This window comes from Hesperophylax consimilis, chromosome 7, assembly GCF_061612785.1.
Source record: "Hesperophylax consimilis isolate HC1 chromosome 7, BYU_Hcon_1.0, whole genome shotgun sequence".
Classification (NCBI taxonomy): domain Eukaryota; kingdom Metazoa; phylum Arthropoda; class Insecta; order Trichoptera; family Limnephilidae; genus Hesperophylax; species Hesperophylax consimilis.
Window position 1 is genome coordinate 2772187 of NC_142842.1, and position 18296 is coordinate 2790482.

At 32.7% G+C, this 18296-nt stretch overlaps 2 protein-coding genes across 3 annotated transcripts in view; both read left to right on the forward strand.

The window, feature by feature from the left end:
* The window catches only part of LOC149422150 (allatotropins-like), a 208432-nt gene extending 202707 nt beyond the window's left edge, over positions 1-5725 (forward strand). Inside the window, exons 5-6 of the mRNA XM_089633626.1 lie at positions 3952-4039; positions 5479-5725. Coding sequence (XP_089489752.1) covers positions 3952-4039; positions 5479-5523 — 133 coding nt within the window. The 3' untranslated portion in view covers positions 5524-5725. The remainder of the gene's footprint in view (positions 1-3951; positions 4040-5478) is intronic.
* Positions 5726-11580: 5855 nt separating this feature from the next.
* LOC149422153 (peritrophin-1-like) lies at positions 11581-15484 on the forward strand. 2 transcript variants are annotated; one of them, XM_089633628.1, is made up of 3 exons: positions 11581-11629; positions 14220-14416; positions 15322-15484. In XM_089633628.1, the coding sequence occupies exons 1-3, from the start codon at positions 11623-11625 to the stop codon at positions 15379-15381; spliced, it is 264 nt and encodes an 87-aa protein (XP_089489754.1). In that variant the 5' UTR covers positions 11581-11622; the 3' UTR covers positions 15382-15484. The 2 variants fall into 2 exon arrangements, with proteins under 2 accessions (XP_089489754.1, XP_089489753.1); XM_089633627.1 differs by lacking the exon at positions 11581-11629 and adding an exon at positions 12922-13105.
* The last annotated feature ends 2812 nt before the right edge of the window (positions 15485-18296 follow it).

The following is an 18296-nucleotide window of genomic DNA, read 5'->3' on the forward strand; positions in this document are numbered from 1 at the left end:
TCATGTATACCTTATCAGAAAAGAGGAACTCTTGTGCCTGATAAGGGAGCCACGATTCTTACTTAGATTCAATGTTATAATATTATTTTATGTGTAAAATATATAATAATATAAATATATATATAAATATATATATATATATATATATTTTTTTTTAATATAAGTTTTATGGAAAAAAAGTTTGATTTTATTTATTTGTTCTTGTTGGTTCGTAATACAGCGCAATTCGGAAGGGAGATTATTGTAGTTTTTTATGGCTTGGTAAATATAATGGTTTTGCATTTGAGTTGTTTTAAAGATTGGCGTAATAAATTGATTTTCATTTCTCATTAGTTTGTAAAATTCTTGATATTCTGTGTTATTTTTTTCTTTACACATTTTTATAATGGAAGTTTGTTTAAATATATCATCAATATTTGGTACTGGAAACAATTTAAAAGGCAATTTTGTTGGGAAAGTAGAGTTTTTTTTAAGTATTACCTTTATAATAATTTTTTGCGAGACTTTTACTGAGTTAAGGTTGTTTTTATAAGATCCTCCCCAACCTATGATTCCGTAAATAAGCAGGGAGTGGACAAGAGCATAGTATACATTTTTTAGTATTTTCACATTTTATGATAATCAACACCTCTGGAATAGGTCACAGGAATTAGCAGGGGAGCCCGGGTTCATCGGGTGAGACGTATTCAGTATGCACCTGCCCTTCAGCTTCAGATCGGGAGGGGCTGGTTTGGGGAAACCCCTTTACCTCTCCAACTGATCTCTCGACTCAATGCCTTGCGCCGTAGTGGTAGGGACTATTCATTCGTCCGACATTCCTGGAAACACTGATCCCTTGATTCCTAACCAACCCTCACACCTTTTACATTCCCAGAACTTCCTCTATTCCTTTCCTTAAAAATAAAACCCTCCAACCAGCATCCCCAAAGATGACAAAGACCTTCAGAGAAATTATTTCCCTCAGGGCCTCCTGTGTGGGCTTAATGTTAAACAAAATGTCTGCTTAAAAACGTGTTTGAAAAAAAACACAAAAAAATAATGTTACTTAAGTTGGTTTAGGTTTTTTGACTTACTTAATTCCGGTACGTGTAATTTAAAGTTGGTGTTAGTTACTCTGGCAGTGTATATTGTTGCGTGAAATTTCTGAAGAATGTGTAATTTCTTTATGTAACCTTTCTAGAGAACGCTAAGTAAAGTAGAGTCACTTAACCTCCCCCCCCCCCGGGGGGAAATAGTTGTTTATTAAATTGATGAGTTATGATATCGTAAATAAACTATCTAATTCACATGAAACCCAGAAAATTAATGGTTTTTTTATGTCACAAATCTCCGTGCACTTTGCGATATAGTCTCAGAATAAAGCATTCCTCCATATATTGTATTTCTTTAAAATATCCGGTCTCCTTAAAATGCACTTTACGCTTCCGAATTCCTCAGTTGGCTTTCAGGAAATACCTCTCGGGTTAACCGATGGAGATCGAAAAGAAGCGAAGTGGTTTTTACATCTCACTTTCTCAAGAGTATCATATGTCAAAGGATCACTTTTATTTATTGGAAACTTGCTGAACGAAGAAGCTGCAACCTGCAGCTACGTACAGATAAAGTTTGTCGGTGTTCAATAAGGTATGCACAACTTATCGAACTTTTAAGTATGATCAAAGTTTAACTTTGTGTCGTATTTCAAATTTCCGCGATAAAGAGTTTGTTATTTGTTGTGTTTGTTTGTAAACTTCTCTTGATACGGCCACAGTGGAATATCAGAATGCAAATATGTCAATGGAAGCGAAGTGTCGAACATCTAATACTAACCTTGATATTTGACAGTCAGACATATAATTTCGCAAGTTTAAACTTACAATGAAGGCGCATTTATTGTTGGCTTGCCTCCCCCAGACGGGAAGCCACCAGTGTTACCAGTCTCAATTATTTTATTTACACTGGTGTAGAATTGCGAGAGGAAGAGTGACACTTTAACTAAATGCGGTAGAAATGAGATCACTAAAGCGTGTGAATGAATTAAGAACGAAGAGTTCAGAAGATATATCGCAATAATTTAGCTAGGGACGCTTAGTTGATTGGGCTCGTTAAAAAGTAGTCTACTTAATAGTCAACTGAATTATTGCTAAAATTAAATCGTTTACATTTCCAACGGGATCGTACGTAGGTGAAAGAAAGTGAATTGAAATTAAATAAGCATGCAACGTGTGCAAGCGTATGCGTAATATGAGGATAAATCGATAATACACCCGAACTATTCCTCTTAGGGTCAAATACATCTCATAAATACTGCCGTGCCTCCCTTAAACATGCCTACAGATATTGTATATAATATTCTGGACATTATTGGGGTATGTTGTGAAGCTGAAGATAGTGGGGAGGGGAGGTAGATGGGAATACGGAGGCGGGGAAGTACCTGGCTAGACAGATCTGGTCACCAAACATGGTCAAAGCCATCTCAAGCAATGTTTCAATTATGAATGGTGGTCTGACAACAGTGCGATGCTGAGAATATCTTCTAATCTAGACCGTGACGCAAATTTACTATTTATTTATTTGTGAAATCAATACAAACTAACAAATAAAATTTACTTTATTTAATTAGTTCACGCCGTGATTTGATCCCGCTACTTGTGACCGGTGAACCTGCGATCTTCGACTTGTTAGTCGAGAGCCTTAACCTTAAGGCGACGAAATACTCTAATAACGGGGGTTCGCTCGAGGCTCACATTGAATAATTCCGACGGATATTCGTAATGATAATATTTATTTATACCGATTCGTACAGACGTAAGTTATTTATATTGATTAATAAAAACAGTATCTAACATTAAAATGTTTAATGGTTACAAAATTTTATAAAACGTTTTTCAACTATAAAATTAGCTGCAAGCACCATATTTCATTTTCTAGACGATGAATTATTACCTTCCCGAAGGATTCCTCTAGAAAAAATGAGATTTTTAGGTATACTTTCATCAGAATGAATTAAAATAAACCCCATAAAAAACATAAATTTTCTAGGTCTCCTCGTGTAAATTTGACCATATGTCTGTCCATTATTTTTATAATAATAGAATATTCTTTTTAAACGACTTTATTACGTATGTCGTTAAGATATTCGCTTTATTTTAGAGATTTGCTTGTGCTAACTCAATCAGGTCTGTCTAATACACCAGGGCCGCGCGTCGCATATTCTTGTGCATAGCATCTTCACTTACGTCGTTAAGATACCGAATTTATTTTAGGGGGTTGTATCATCTTAACCCCATGCTTCACCCCTCTTCCACGTGTTTTCCCATTTCGAATGATTAATTTAATTGTTTATTTGCTAGTTTTGAGAGGCTCTAAGCATGACGTATCTAATAAAGAAAGGCGTATAAAATTAACCGGCAAATGACATATGAACATTTTTGGAAAACTTTGTTCATTGTGTTTTTGTAATGTCTCACGATTTTTATTCGATTTTTCAATGAATATTAGGAAGTTGTATATTTTTAATGGACAACTTCACTAATTTACTTGTACTATATATTTTTCATCAATTAAACAGATCAAAATAAAAAAAAATGTTCTGTGCATTTAATTAAACAAAGTCCGATTTCGAAATTTTAAGCGAGCAAGATTAAATTTGTAGGGTCTTAAAAAGCTTGCATTACAAATTTTTGAAAATATACATTTTTTAATTAATTTTGAACCGGATTTTCAAATAATTTTAAAAGATTCTTAATAAATTAGCAATACTGACTTTTCTCCGGGTGCATATTTATTAACGCCATTTTGGACTTTTACATAAGAATTGTTATTAAAATTGCACACTTCCATTACCATTATACAGTTTTTTTAATACATAAGCTTAGCCCCAGCAACAATCGTTTTTATTTATGGTTGTCTAAAGATGAACGTAGACAAAAAAATACCAACTTCTAACAATTTGTTTTTGTTGCTTTTCAGTGTGCCCGTTGACTGGTTCGTTGACGAGCTCCTGAACAACCCGGAACTCACCAGGACCGTTGTCCGCAAATTCATGGACATCAACCAGGTATACATCATATTTATCTACATTAAGAGAAAGCTACAAACCAAAAATGTGTATATTCTTAGCGTACCTTATATTGTAGGTAATAGGCATTAAAATCCCTTGACAAACGGAGTCTGGAAACGTTCGATTTCAAGCACAAAACTGGTTTTTATTTATTTTATAAATAATTTTATAAGAAAGCAAAAAAGTTAATCAAGTGAAACTGTCACAGATAATCTTAGCTATAATACTGTATTTTTAAAATGTAGTTTCCTTTACGCTTTGATACATTTCAATTGAAAAAAAAATTTAGTAGTTTAAATTTACTTTTTTTATGAGTAATTTATTTTTTATTTGTATTCTACTCAAGCAAAACGATAGGAAAACCTTCAATTTATCTATATCATATTTTTGATATTCATAATGTACACCAATTCGCAATAAAGATTAATCAAAATAGTGATTTGGCATTATGTTTCACCTTAAGGTGATGCATCACGTTGTGTAAAATTTTGAATCGGGCCACTAACAATAACACTCCTTATGCAGATGGCGTAAAGGATTAAATACCCGCATGACAACTGCCACCTGTTTTGATTTATGCAAAAAATAAATATTGCCAAAAAGGGTTTTTTTAAATTTTATTTTGCGAAGTTCAGGCAAAAATATTTCAATGATTTCTAGAAAACTTAATTTGCCGCATTATACAATAAAAGCATAACCAAACATAGGTTCGTAAGTTGGAGATTTTGAACTTGAAAGCAGTTTTTATTGACATAATACTTTATTTTTTCCTGGATTATAATAATGATCGATTATTTCAAAGGCCGAGATGTGCTCTTCTCGCATTAATTAATGATTGCACCTAAAATGTTTTTAAACCAAAAACACGTGACTTAAGGTAGTGTTACGTCTTAAATAACATTTTTAATTGGAAAAACAATTGGGAAGGAATACCCAATAACAATTGCGCGCTAAACACAGATAAAATCAAGTAATTACATTTTAAGGAGTAAGACGTTCAGATCTCTATTTATTTGTAAACATCACAGATGAGTTCCAACTGACTACTAGTGCTTTGCCAATCAATGGGGGTATTTTGTAGGGCTGAAAGCAATGGGGAGGGTAAAGAGATGGGAAAGAGGGAGGTTGGGAAGTACCTGACTATTCAGATTTGTACGCCAAATATGGATAATATCATTTCAAGCAGCATCTTGATTCTGATAAGTGGTCTTTCAGAGCTATAGTGAAAGTTTCCATTAATTAATACCTGTACTAACACATACTCATGAAAAACCAAGAAATAATCTGAATTCTTGACAGATCAGTTCCAAATTTGAAAATGAAAATTAAATTCATAAGGATTTTGAGTTCATTGAACCAGAGATACACAAACAGACCTACAACCGAAATAAGTTTTTTTAATTATTTTCAAATAAATGATATTGTTTTATTTTCAGGATGGCGTTTTGACACCAGATGAACTGCTGAGGAGCGTATATTGAAGACCATCGACATTCTCAAAACACCTTCAAGCAAACTCTCTTATTGGTTCCATATTAAAATCGGTTCACGACGCGCAATCATTACATTTCGTTTCCAAAAATCCCTTTTGGTCAATAAAAAAATAGTCATAAAAATATTCGTATTATTGCTCTAGTCAAATTAGTTTTAGAAAAAATATAAACCTTACATGAAATATTCCATTTATTTGATTTTAATGTAATTAAAAGAATCTCAACATTTTTTTGCAATTTTTCTCATTTATTGATTTTAAAAACCATCTTAGCCTATTATATTGTAGGTTTCAAATTAAAGACGATAAAATAATTGTTCTCAGATAACCCGAAATGAAAATGTACCTACTAACTAAGATATATTGGAAAGATTAAAGTATTGGATGTTAAATGATTAAGAAAGTAAAGCTTTTCGAAGAAGTTATATTGTTTTATTACACTTTATTGATATGATATGTAAATGAATAGTCCAGGAAATGTAATTTATTACATTAAATATTGTTTTATTGAATTAAATCATGTATCAGTATATTTCTAGTATCTACCATCTGCAAGTTACCAAAGTATAGTTTACTTGGACTTCATTGTTCAAAATACTTAGTTATTATTATATATATATATAGTACAGAAAACATATATATCAAAGAGTATTGTTTTTAGGTACTTTAAAATACATAAATATTCCAACTAAAATCATAAATATATAATACTAATATATTGTATTTCACGGCCTTATTTTGTCATATGAAAATAATTATGAATTAATTTATTTATCGTCATAATATTTTAGTATTGTTATTTTTCAATGTCATCATTTATAGGTATGTATGTATGTGTACATTTGTCAAAACTAATTAATTTACTTTGCCTTCAAAGATAGTGGAAAAATTTGAGTTGAATTCAAAACTATTTATCGATATTTATACATTTTATTATATGTTATTAACGGTAACGTCATTCGTTATTTTCATGATCATAGTTTGACTTAAATAATTATTTTAAACTATTTTCAAAGGGACAAATTTTGACAGGGCTGGTGTTTTTGGGAAATCTTAAGATTTTTGGAAAAAAAAAATTTTTCTGAAAAATCTTTCGTAAATTTCTAAGAACATGTCAATTTATGTCCCACTGAAAAAATTTAAGCTTTAAAATAACCTTTTAAAGTTTAAAATCACCTTTTACAATAAGTTATTTGTATGTTTCTACTGAATTGTGAGTTAACGCAGGAATGATCGTTAAATTTCTAATATTTTCAAATATATATAAATGTGTGAAAGCTATTTAAAAAAAATGTATCCATTTATAAATATTATCCATTCGTATATATTGCAATATTTTATGTATAAATATCTCTGATATGTATATTTTTATTGTTAACAAACTCTATCTAGTTGTTTATAATAAAATATTTATTGTGATCATATTAAACCTGCGTTTGATGGTTTACACTAAAATGTCAATATAAACATGTAAATGTAAAATATAAAATGTTATTGATCGCTAGATGGTTCAGTCAAAATGTTGTTTATTTATTTCAATCTACCCCATTTTCCCCTATGTTCGTCTAAATTATTAAAAAATTTCCCTATTTTTTTAAATGATAAAATCATGTTTTTAAGACAAGATTTTTTATGCATCCATACAAATTGAAAATATACATACTCATATGAAACATTATTTTTTGTTGATAAATAATTTTTTTTAAATGTACGTAAAAAAAAATTATAAAATACTTAACAAGTTACAAACACAATACAGAAATACATAACATTTGATTGTAGCAGAATGAGGAGGTTTTGAATATATCGAAAAGATCAGTACATATCAATATTTAAATTAGCAGTTGGTGAAATCGCGGTAGTAGTAAGTGATATAAATATTTAGTTCTATGGTTGTCAAAGTCAGAGAGATGAAGTCGAGTAAATTTAACAGGGACACGGATATTTATAACACTTAACATTTGAGGGCAGTCGATGAGGTTGTTCAGCAGTTAAAAAAATAAAGGAATATTATTAATCATTTAAGAATACCATAATACTAATAAATCGAAACGAAACATGAAACAAACATCTGTCCTACCGGAACAACGCCTTTAACCACTGGGGCCTAATTATGTTATGTATTTTTTTACGATCTCATATTTCTGATTCAAAATTAATAACATTATCTTCAACTAACTTTGACTCAATTTTTTGGCTGCTATCTTTATGATTTATTACAAAGCTTTAAGGAATTGGCTTATATCCTAAATAGTGTATCGGATAAACATGCTGGGTTCGATTCCCAGTTTGCCCGTACCTTTTTTTTCAATTTCCTGTCTCTTGTTATACTTCTGATTTATAGTATTGTAAAAGTTATTAAAAGAAAAGTCATAAAAAAAAACAATATTATTAATCATTTTCCCGGTAAAAAGTAGTGAAAGTTAAATGTCTTGCAAATAGAAATTCTTTCTCCGTGTAGGGAAGATCGAAATCGAACCAATATTCAGGTGCGGGGAACCTTTTAGTAGTCTGGGGCCATTTGTAAGTTTGTAGTATCACCCGCAGACCACACCAAGATTTTGCTGTGGTCGGAATTCTCGATATATATTACGGAACTTAATATAGAATGTGCAACTGGAATTTTATCGTTATATTCTGAACACGCTAGTATTAAATTAAGAGCTACTTCTCGGGGGGGGGGGGGGGTATAACGTACAAGTGTACCCGGCGTTGCTCAGGGTATGAACAGGGCCGTTTTAAGCCATGAAAGAGCCCAAAATATTAATTTGCATTTCAAATGGTCTAATAAAAATTAAATCTTTGGTTGTTTAAATTTGTGTACGTTATCTAAATACCTAATATATAAAAAATACATGGAAAAGATTTGCGAATACCGCACATTAGTTTCGATCCCTCAATAATATTGGAACCCTGTGGAACTTTGAAGTCCTCAACTTACAGAAGTAATTGATAAGATATTAAGTGATGAGATCGAAGATAGTGGAAATTAATTAATTATTTTGAATTTTTTCCATGGCAACGCCTTGGAGTAGGTCTGTGATGAGAGATGATTCTTTTTCTATGGTATTCCTAATTGGGTTAGACATGTGGTGTGGGTGAAGGGAGTGGAATATGAATTATTACATTAACAAAGACACGGAAAAAAAGAAAATATTTCTAGTTGGAAGCGCAAACCAATAAATTATTTCGGTTTTTATTTTTCGGAGTGTCAGAATCACAACAATGTTTAGAAGAAAATTCTTTAGTGTCTTCGTAAACGGAAATATTTTAGTATCACTTAAAACGGAAACATTTAAAACATATCAGCAAAAGAGGCTAGTAGCCGAGTAGACAAATGTGTCGGATTTCCATCCAGGCATCGAGATTTCAAATAGATTTCACATACACGAAAATGTGAAATCCTCAACGTGTATCACTTTGGAACCTAGCCGGGGCCTCTCCGACATTGGGGCCCTATGAACGACGTGATACATTATTAGTCATGTGTCCTCAATGTGTACCATTTTCACAGCATCCCGGAAGATGACATAGTAAGCATTAAAGAACTTATTTCCCATATAGGCCTTTTTTTTCTTAAACTTATTTTTCGGCAATTTTTTCCTTCTTAAATGAGTCTGCAGATGAATCCATAACTGTAATTTTATCTGTAAGCGAGTCCCTAATTTGATTAAACTCATAATTTACTATTACAATTTTAGTGTAGCATTTTATTAGTAAAATAGTAAGAAATTAAAATTAAATTAAAAAGTGATGTTTGATTGCCAATTCATTTGTGTCAAAATTGCATTCTAGTAACGTAGGTAACATACATAAGAACCTGTCAGCTACGTTATACCTTTCTCTGGATTTTGTATAATGTCTTAAAAATGTATCTGAAACACCGTGAAAGAAAACCATTATCTAGTTCTAAAAGTAATTTTTATAAACTATTTTTCTTGTGATCGGCAGACCGCACCGAAAGTGTTCGCGGGCCGCAACAAAAAAGCGTCGCGACCCGCAGGTTCCCCGCCCCTGCTATATTGGAAAGCCCCCGCTTCTCTACATCCACATCTTGTTATGGCGTCTCAAATGGCTGAAAAGGACTTACATCCAAGTCCAATTAGGAATGAATAGGTCCGTGGAATTGAACGCAGTGCATTCATTCCGTGAATCCAAGATGATAAATTCCACATTAATTATTATATACGTAAATATAAATTATGATTAAAAAATAAAAATAAATTGTTTAAAGAAAAATAAGAACAATAAAAGCGAATTCACGAAGAAAGAAATGCAAGGAGATTGTGTGAATGGTAGAAATAGTCGGGGAAACCAGTGGGGGACATGGGACGATCAAGTGAACCGGATACGTGAGTCAGGCCATGTCAATAGTCATAATAATATAAGAGTATGCAAACTGAGAAAAATGAGTATTCCTAATTTATTAAGAATCTCTTCAAATTATTAATAATTTAAAAACGGGATTGCAGAAATTAAGAATGCACGAAAATTTGCTTTGATAATATGTCATGAAAAAATGCAAAAATATTCTAATTTTCTTAAATACGTGTTCCGACATCGTGATAATATATTCGTCATTTACTAAACGTTTAACAGGAAACCTGTTAATTCATTCGTAATTCCTGCAATCCCGTTTTAATCGGATTTACAAGAACTTGATACAATACTCATTTTTCTCTGTGTACTTGTGAGGCAATGTATGAATGTGAATGAGGCAAGAAGTGTGTATCAAGTTAGAGTTGTTATGACGTATAATGAATAGGACCTAATGGTCTCGAGGGGTAAAGAGCGTAAAACAGAGATCCTGGGTTTGTTTCCCAGTTGTGACCGTTGTCTTTTATTTTCTGTGTCTTGTTCTGTTTCATTTAGATTTGTTAATATTATCTTTTTCTTATATATTAGATTGATGGAAATTTTCCAGTAAAATTTAAAGAAATAAATTTTCACGTCAGTTAGCGACACTTGAATAAACGATTAATTAGATTTTTATCAATCATTCATACTTTATTTATAATATTACAAGGACATTTTCTTTGCTTGCGAAATATAAGTAATTATTTTTCGTAGCAAGCAGATGACGAGGCCATACTTTGTAAGGAGCAATGTTTATTTTTGTTTTGTACTTCAGTGAAACATAATCTAGCTTATAGTATTATTGATGTACTGATTATCCGAAATAATAAATGCACATTGATCCAAATACATAATGCGTTAGCGTAGCAACGATCCGGACGATTTGGGCAATCGCCATGGAACCCCGCAATGAAGAACGAAGTAAACAGAACAAACCGAACATAAAGCAGAACAATGATAAACCTAAAACTTAGTAACTAATTAATACCTAATTAAATTTATTTAACCTAGGTATAAAGAAATATTAATTCAATTAAATTATCAATTTACGCCCCATTCGGACTTTTACATTTTATTACAATAAAAAAAGAAATTTGAATTAATACCAGCTGTTCAATATATTTTAGAATACGTCGCGTAAGCGTAGTACGCATCCAAAACGTATTTTATTAACACTTTAATTTGCCGAAAAACATGGAAAAAGTTGTTTTTTAAATGCTCAGATCATAGAAATTAAGTTTTTTTTGCTCTCTATGTGATGTAGATTCTTCGTTTTCCGGTTGTACTACGTGTTTCAACCTAGAGAAAGATATCAACCTAGCCTAACCTAACCAGACTTTCGACCAACGCATGGCAACACCATTTCTTTGATCATTGTGAAATATCTAAGGATACGTATAAAAACGCGAGCCGAATTGGGAAAGGAACGAAGCAACCGCTAACATGTTCTCACTCCACATGTTCTTCGTTATTTCCGTCTCAATGAAAATATACTATTCATTCACAACTAGTGGATTAATAGCCTATTGATGATGGAGTATGATTAATCAAGTTATCTTTAATCTTATAAATGGGATTTTTATAACTCCGCAATAAATATTAAGATAAGGAGTGTCCTACTATTATCAGGTCGACCGAGGAGTATATATAACCGGTGCGAATCGCATGTCAATTCATAATATATTTTTGTCTGCTTTTCTTCTTGTAGTAAAAAATAGTGCATCAATTTAAAATGAAGGGTAATTATTATAACATTATATTAATACTTTAAAGAAAACGTTAATCTGGTGATAGTAACAAAAATCTCATGTATTGTTTATTTTAAACATTTACATAATTAATTACTTGCACATTATTTTGAAATGTGAACTAAAATATTATGTATAAAGAATTGCTGAATTGTGTCATATTTTTTTCGTTGAACTCTCTTTAGTCAAATTTGAGCAATACATATCGGTTCACGTTAATTTAACCTTTTCTGTTAACTCTTTTTACCTAAAAAGTTTAAAATGCATTTAGAATTTTAGTGATTTTACAATGTGTCTAACTACTTGAATATTTGAACTCGCATTATTATTATATGTCCATGTATGTAAAGATATGTAATAATCATAAATGTATCTATTTATATTTAAATTGTTGCATGGCAGTCGTGGGTATATAGGTTATATTCTTATTTAATAGCTAGAATAATAAATCAAGAAATAAATATATTATTAGATTAAAATTAAAATACTTCAAATTAAATATCTATCTAAGACTTTCTTTTCGGAGAAGTCAAAATCACAGAACTCTTTAATATTACCATTTAATTTACCAATACAGAAGAAGAGGAAAATGTATTTAAATTTTAAAAATAAGTAATAAGCAGTTATGGTACATGGTACATGGTACATGTTTTGTAGCGTGCTTCTTTTAGACTCCCAAAACAATTTTTTTATTATATTTTATAGTAATTTTTAAAAACTAGCGCATTAAATATGACGAAAAAAATTCCGACATCATTATTTAAAGGAATTTTTTTTGCGCCAACGTTAAAAATTCACCCCAAGTTTAAAAGTCACCCCATTAACGGTAACTGAAATTAATAATAGTTCGAGGTAGCTGTTTTCTTAATTTGTATACTAGTTTTTTTAAGCATATTTTTGATATTCATAATGTACACCAATTCGTTACAAAGAATAATCAAAATAGTGCTTTGGCATTAAGCTTCGCCTTAACATAACATCAATATAACTTATTTTTATTTAATATTTTTAATTTTTCTGAATATATTTACGTTTAATTGAAATGCATGTTACAATGTACGGAAATAACATGCACCCATTACAGTAATCATTTTGTATTTTCGCGTTTCATTGACGCCTACTTAGCCGCCAAACAAATCGTGATTTGCCAATAGTTCCAGACAAGATCATAAAGACCAGATATTATGATAATTACCGGTTTCCAGAATAAAAGGTCATGAACAAAAGAAAAATGCCAATATAGCATTCTCTGACATACATTCACATTGCCAGATCGTCCGAACCTTCCATTGTCTCCTGTTGTCTCGAGTGTCTGAGTGATTTCTCTGTTCTCAAGTGTTGTTTGTTATTCTAACTAAATATTTCAAGTGCCAACTTAGTAGTTAATTTGTGCTTATCATTTCCGGCATAATTGTTTTTAGGTCGATAAGAAAGATAATAATAGTGTTAATATGTTGTCATTTAAAGGTGGGATATTCTATTAACATTATATTAACATTAGAAGTGATTAATTTCAATATATTTATGTATATTTTGACGGTCTCCGTAGTTGAGGGGTAAGGCTCGAGTAGCAAGTTTAAATCCCGGTGTGCGCAAGTAAAGGTTATTTGATTAATTTGTGTTATTTCACAATTTAATAATTAAAAATAATATGTAGAATATTTGCAGCACGTTCCAAAGTGAAAGATGAAGATCAGTGTCGCTCTGATTTAAGAACACCTTTCAGAATAAAAATAGCTATGTACTTTTTCGCCTTCCTCTTCCCCATCTCCTTCACCTCCCGACTATATTTACCCTTATAACATACGTCAATTGGGGACTATTATGTATTAAAGATAATATTAGTAATAAAAAAAAATGCGAATGGTAAAAATGACGGAATTTAATGAGGTGGCAATAGCTCAATTGGTAGAGTTCCAGTGGGTCAAACCACTCGTTGTTCGAGGGGAATGACTTTGTTGATAATCAATGTCAGAAATTTACGCAATACACACAATTTAAATCAACGTCTTCCTCTTTGTGTGTAATAATTATTAAACAAAAGTTTAAACAGATAACATATACATCTCTCAATTGGACACGGGAATTATTTCAAGTTTAACACGAGTGTGAGAAAAATTAGTTTTGCATATTTATTAAAATCCGTAATAATGATTTTTATGGACACGTGTTCCGATATCACGATAATACATTGCTTTTTTACTAAAAGTTCAACAGGAATCAATTAATTTGTTAATGGCCTGAAATCCAGTTTTTAACCGGATTACGAATAATTTGAAGAGATTCCTAAGTAACCCTAGACATTTAATAACAGGTGAGGTTTGGTCTGGTAGATTACCTAATTCTAGTACCTACTACACTAGAAAAACAGTTTAGCTAAGTAAATAATACAAACGTTTTCTAAAATATTCTTCATCACTATAATATAGTCGAGGAATGCCCTCTTCATTAATTCCCCGGTGGTATTGATGAAGTCCACAGTCTAAAGCTCTAAAGTGATTCGCAGATCTGGATATGTTTCTATGTCCCCTGGTCGTACGAAAGAAGAACTATGTATAATTTATTTTTGTTTTATTTTTAGTAATCTTGTTCGCCGCCCTCGTCATGTGCGTAGCATACGCCCACGCCGCCCTTCCCAACTGCCCCAAGCCCGACCCTGACGGTGGCGCCGTTCACCTGCCCAACCCTGCCAATTGCGCAACCTTCTACCAGTGCACTGGCAACGTACCCGTGCTTCTGGACTGCTTCCCCGGAACCTGGTTCAACCCCGAGGCTGGAGTGAGTATCTCCTCAATCTTATTTTTATTTTGACACTAGTTCTACTTCATATCGCCTATTGCTTCTCTGCCACCCGGTTCAACCCCGAGGCTGTAGTGAATATCTCGTCAGCCTATGTTGATACTAGTTATATCTTGATATCGCTATCCATCTGTCTCCCTGTAACAAGGGTTTTTGAATTGCTTCTCTGGCACCCAGTTGGAGTATCTCCCCAACCTATTCACAGTTCACAATGTTAACACTAGTTATACCTTTAAAATAGTGTCAATGTCGACACAGCTACTTCTGTTTATAGCCGGTCACTGGGGTATTTTTCATTAAATGTTCAGGGACCTCATATGTTCTCTTAAATTGCTTCTCTGGCATTTAGTTTAACCTCTGTATGTCATTATCTGACATACAATTCCCTGGTCTGCTGCTTAACAGCCTAACTAATAAATAAATAAAACACTCCACAATCGTTAAACGGTGTTTTCGGTACACATTGTACGATGAGTGTACAATTTCTAATTTAAATTATTACTAAGAAAATATGACTTTCACTATAAAAATGCTCCCTTTAAGTTCTATTTAAGTCTGCATCTCCAGCGCTTCAGCTACGACAAGAATTTAATGCAATGTTTTCACGATTCATTATTAGTTCGACTCCCTTGGTGATTATTTCTTTATATTGTTATTTTTAACAATCTAAAACCACACCCAGCTCTGAGTTAGTGCTCATCTGTTAAGAGTATTTTCGGGATGCGAATGTAATGTCAACTTGTCAAAGCAATTGCGTATCTAGATGCAGGTTTATCATGAAATAATTATATAAAATCCGAAGCGGAAAATTACGCCATAAAAACTTACTAGCAAAATGACAAGATGTTGTGTGCAATTTCTAAGCAGTATTTCGTTTTTTACAGGTGTGTGACTGGCCCGAGAACCTGGCAGGCGGAGTCTGTGTTCCTCCTCCAGCAGTTTAGAATCCGACATCCCTCGAGATAAATAACAAACAAATGTACCTACATTCTTCCTCACATTTTGTGAACTTTCAAATCAACCTGTAAATACAACAACATTTATTAAAAAAATACAATAAATCTAATTTTGTTTCAAAAATTTTGTGTGCTTATTATGTAACCAATTTGTTTAAAGCTTTGAACCTTAAGGTACTGAACCTCACAACAATAAATTCCCATTACCAAGTGATTATCCTTCTTCCACGGCCTCCGTGGTCGAGGGTAAGAAATAAATTTGATTGCATTAATTAGTGTTATTTCACAAGTGCAAGATGCTCTCAGTATCGCCCTAGAGTAAGAGGATTCAGAATTAAAACGTTGCTTGAAATGCCTTTGGCCGTGTTTACTGACTAGATCTGTTGGAATTAGGGATGCCATAATCTCCTGTGGTATCCCCAATTGACGTATGTTATGAGGCTGGAGGGAATTCGAAGGATATGCGGAGGTAGGCAGAGAAGTAAGTGACTACGTGAATGTTTGTATTGAAACGGCCTACGGTAAGTTGTCATTGAGAGTTTTTATCGTTGAATTGTTTAGTGAAAAATCTTAACCCCTCAGGCATATTTATTCGGTTTAGGGAATAAACAGCTATTATCCGTCGAACTAATTTGTTCGCTTTTGGGAACAACTCATGTTTTCTAATAGAAATCATTGTATCTACCTTACTGCTTTGGTGAGAAATATGATTTAAACGGTGTCAGAAAACGAAAATACCACGTTTTACATTCAACTCTAGACGTTAACCACAAAAGAATAGTGGAAATGTACACCTCCATGAAACCAAAGGTTCCGTCCGCAATTTTAGAAAAAAATAGGAACCTTTGTGAATCTTTAAAAAATGTTTTATATGGAACGACAAAAAAGTGAGGTGATAGTAATGTTTATAATACATTTGTCTATTGAATTGTTTTTTTGTTATTATTCGTAGTTTTAATTCAGTATTGACAAAAATACGTAGGGCTGCCACCTTTCAAAAACAGTAGACCCGGAGATTTTAGAAATATAGTTTTTTTATTAAAATAAAACTTTTTTAGTATGAATTATTTAATTAAGGAAAAATGTCATGGTAAATTACAATTGGTAATGTTTTAAAAAAATATATAAATGACCTAAATAGTGCTAAGCTGACTTGGACCAGCTTGACACTTAAAACTATATTTTTCATTCTGGAGGGATTGTTTAGACATCTTTTCTTGCTCAGGTTTCTTCAAAAACTTTAAAAATTCTTGGCCATTCATATTTTTATTAATCTTCACAATTAACTCTACCTTCACTATGTCCACTGACAAGCTGTTTCCGCTCGTCTGTCCACAAATTTCCCATTAAAGAAAAGACGCGTTCAACAAAAGCATTGCTTATAGGGATTGAAATTTTTTTTTTCCAATTATTTTTGGCAGTTCGGTGAAGGTTGAGGTGACTTTGAATAACTGAACCCATCGTAAATCAACAGGCAATGTTGAATCACTAGATTGTACGAACTGAGGAAATACTTGGTTTGATTTTCGGGTCTCGTCATAAATTTTATCTTCGTCGACATTTTTCAAACCATGTGATTCGACAACTTCCACAGTGTCTTCGTAACTTACTGCACTTGTTAGATCGAATTTGGAATAGATTTTGAATGCAGAATCCTCTAAATCATAATATTTCTGTTCTCCTGTAAACCTCATTTGCTTCTTTTTTTAATTGATCCTGATCAGAAGGCCTCAAAAACATAATGTTTCTCATTATTTTGGCACCGTAAAATTCATCATGCATTCACTCAGTCAGACAGTTACGCGCTTCGCGCCATTATGGTCGTCTGTCGCTTCGCTGTCACCGCACAGTGGGCTGAAAATCGCCTTTCATAGACATAGAGACTTGAATTTTAAAGGGTATTTTTTTTTGGCTAGAAATGGATTCTGCTGATCATTATTATGCTATAAAATTAATAATGCTTTACATATGAGTATGCTTTGTCTAGTTTACAATATTTTATTTACACTGCAAGCCTAAAAGCATTAAAATGAATCATCAACATTCAAAAATGTTTTTTTCAACTTTGAGGATTTAAAAAAAAATATCGCATGTTGCGCCACAATACGAAGTATGTCAAAAAAATACAAATAAATAGTAGTATATCTGTGTGTAAGGATAGAATGGCCAACCTTATGATTCCAGAGATAGCCTGATTTTTAATGTTGGTCAGTGCCTTGCAATTTTTTCTTAAAAAAATGATAACTCCTTCATCTGTACACGCAATTGCTTCGTACGAAATTTTATAGCATAGTAATGATCAGCAGAATCCATTTCTTGCCAAAAAAATACCCTTGAAAATTCAAGTCTCTATGTCTATGAAAGGCGATTTTCAGCCCACTGTGCACCGCCCGGTCTGACCCGGAGATATCGATGTTAAACCCGTAGCCGTGACATGCACCATTCAAACCCGTAGACTCCGGGTCAAACCCGGAGAGGTGGCAGCCCTAAAGGTGAGCCATTTTTATTATGTTTACATTAAAAATGTTAATATATCAAAAATTTTGACGGCCGGCGTGGTCTAGTGGTATACGCTTTTGACTACAGATCCGAAGGTCGCGGGTTCGAACCCGGCGTGCGCAAATAAATTTTATTTGATTAATTTGTGTTATTTCACAATTAATTAATTAAAAATAATATATAGTATATTTGCGGCACGTTCCAGAGTGGAAGATACTCTCAGTATCGCCCTGGTGTAAGACCACCATTCAGAATTGAAACGTTGCTTGAAATGGCTTTAGCCGTGTTTGGTGACCAGATCTGAATAGCCAGGTACTTCCCCACCTTCCTCTTCCCCATCTCCCTCCCCTCCCCAATACCCTCAGCCTCACAACATACCCCAATTGGGGATGCCATAGTCTCAC

What these genes read in the sequence shown, in the direction of transcription:
- LOC149422153 (XM_089633627.1), top strand. An exon ending in GGTTCAACCCCGAGGCTGGA is followed by an intron (nt 14,417 to 15,321) that starts GTGAGTATCTCC and finishes CGTTTTTTACAG; the next exon opens with GTGTGTGACTGGCCCGAGAA.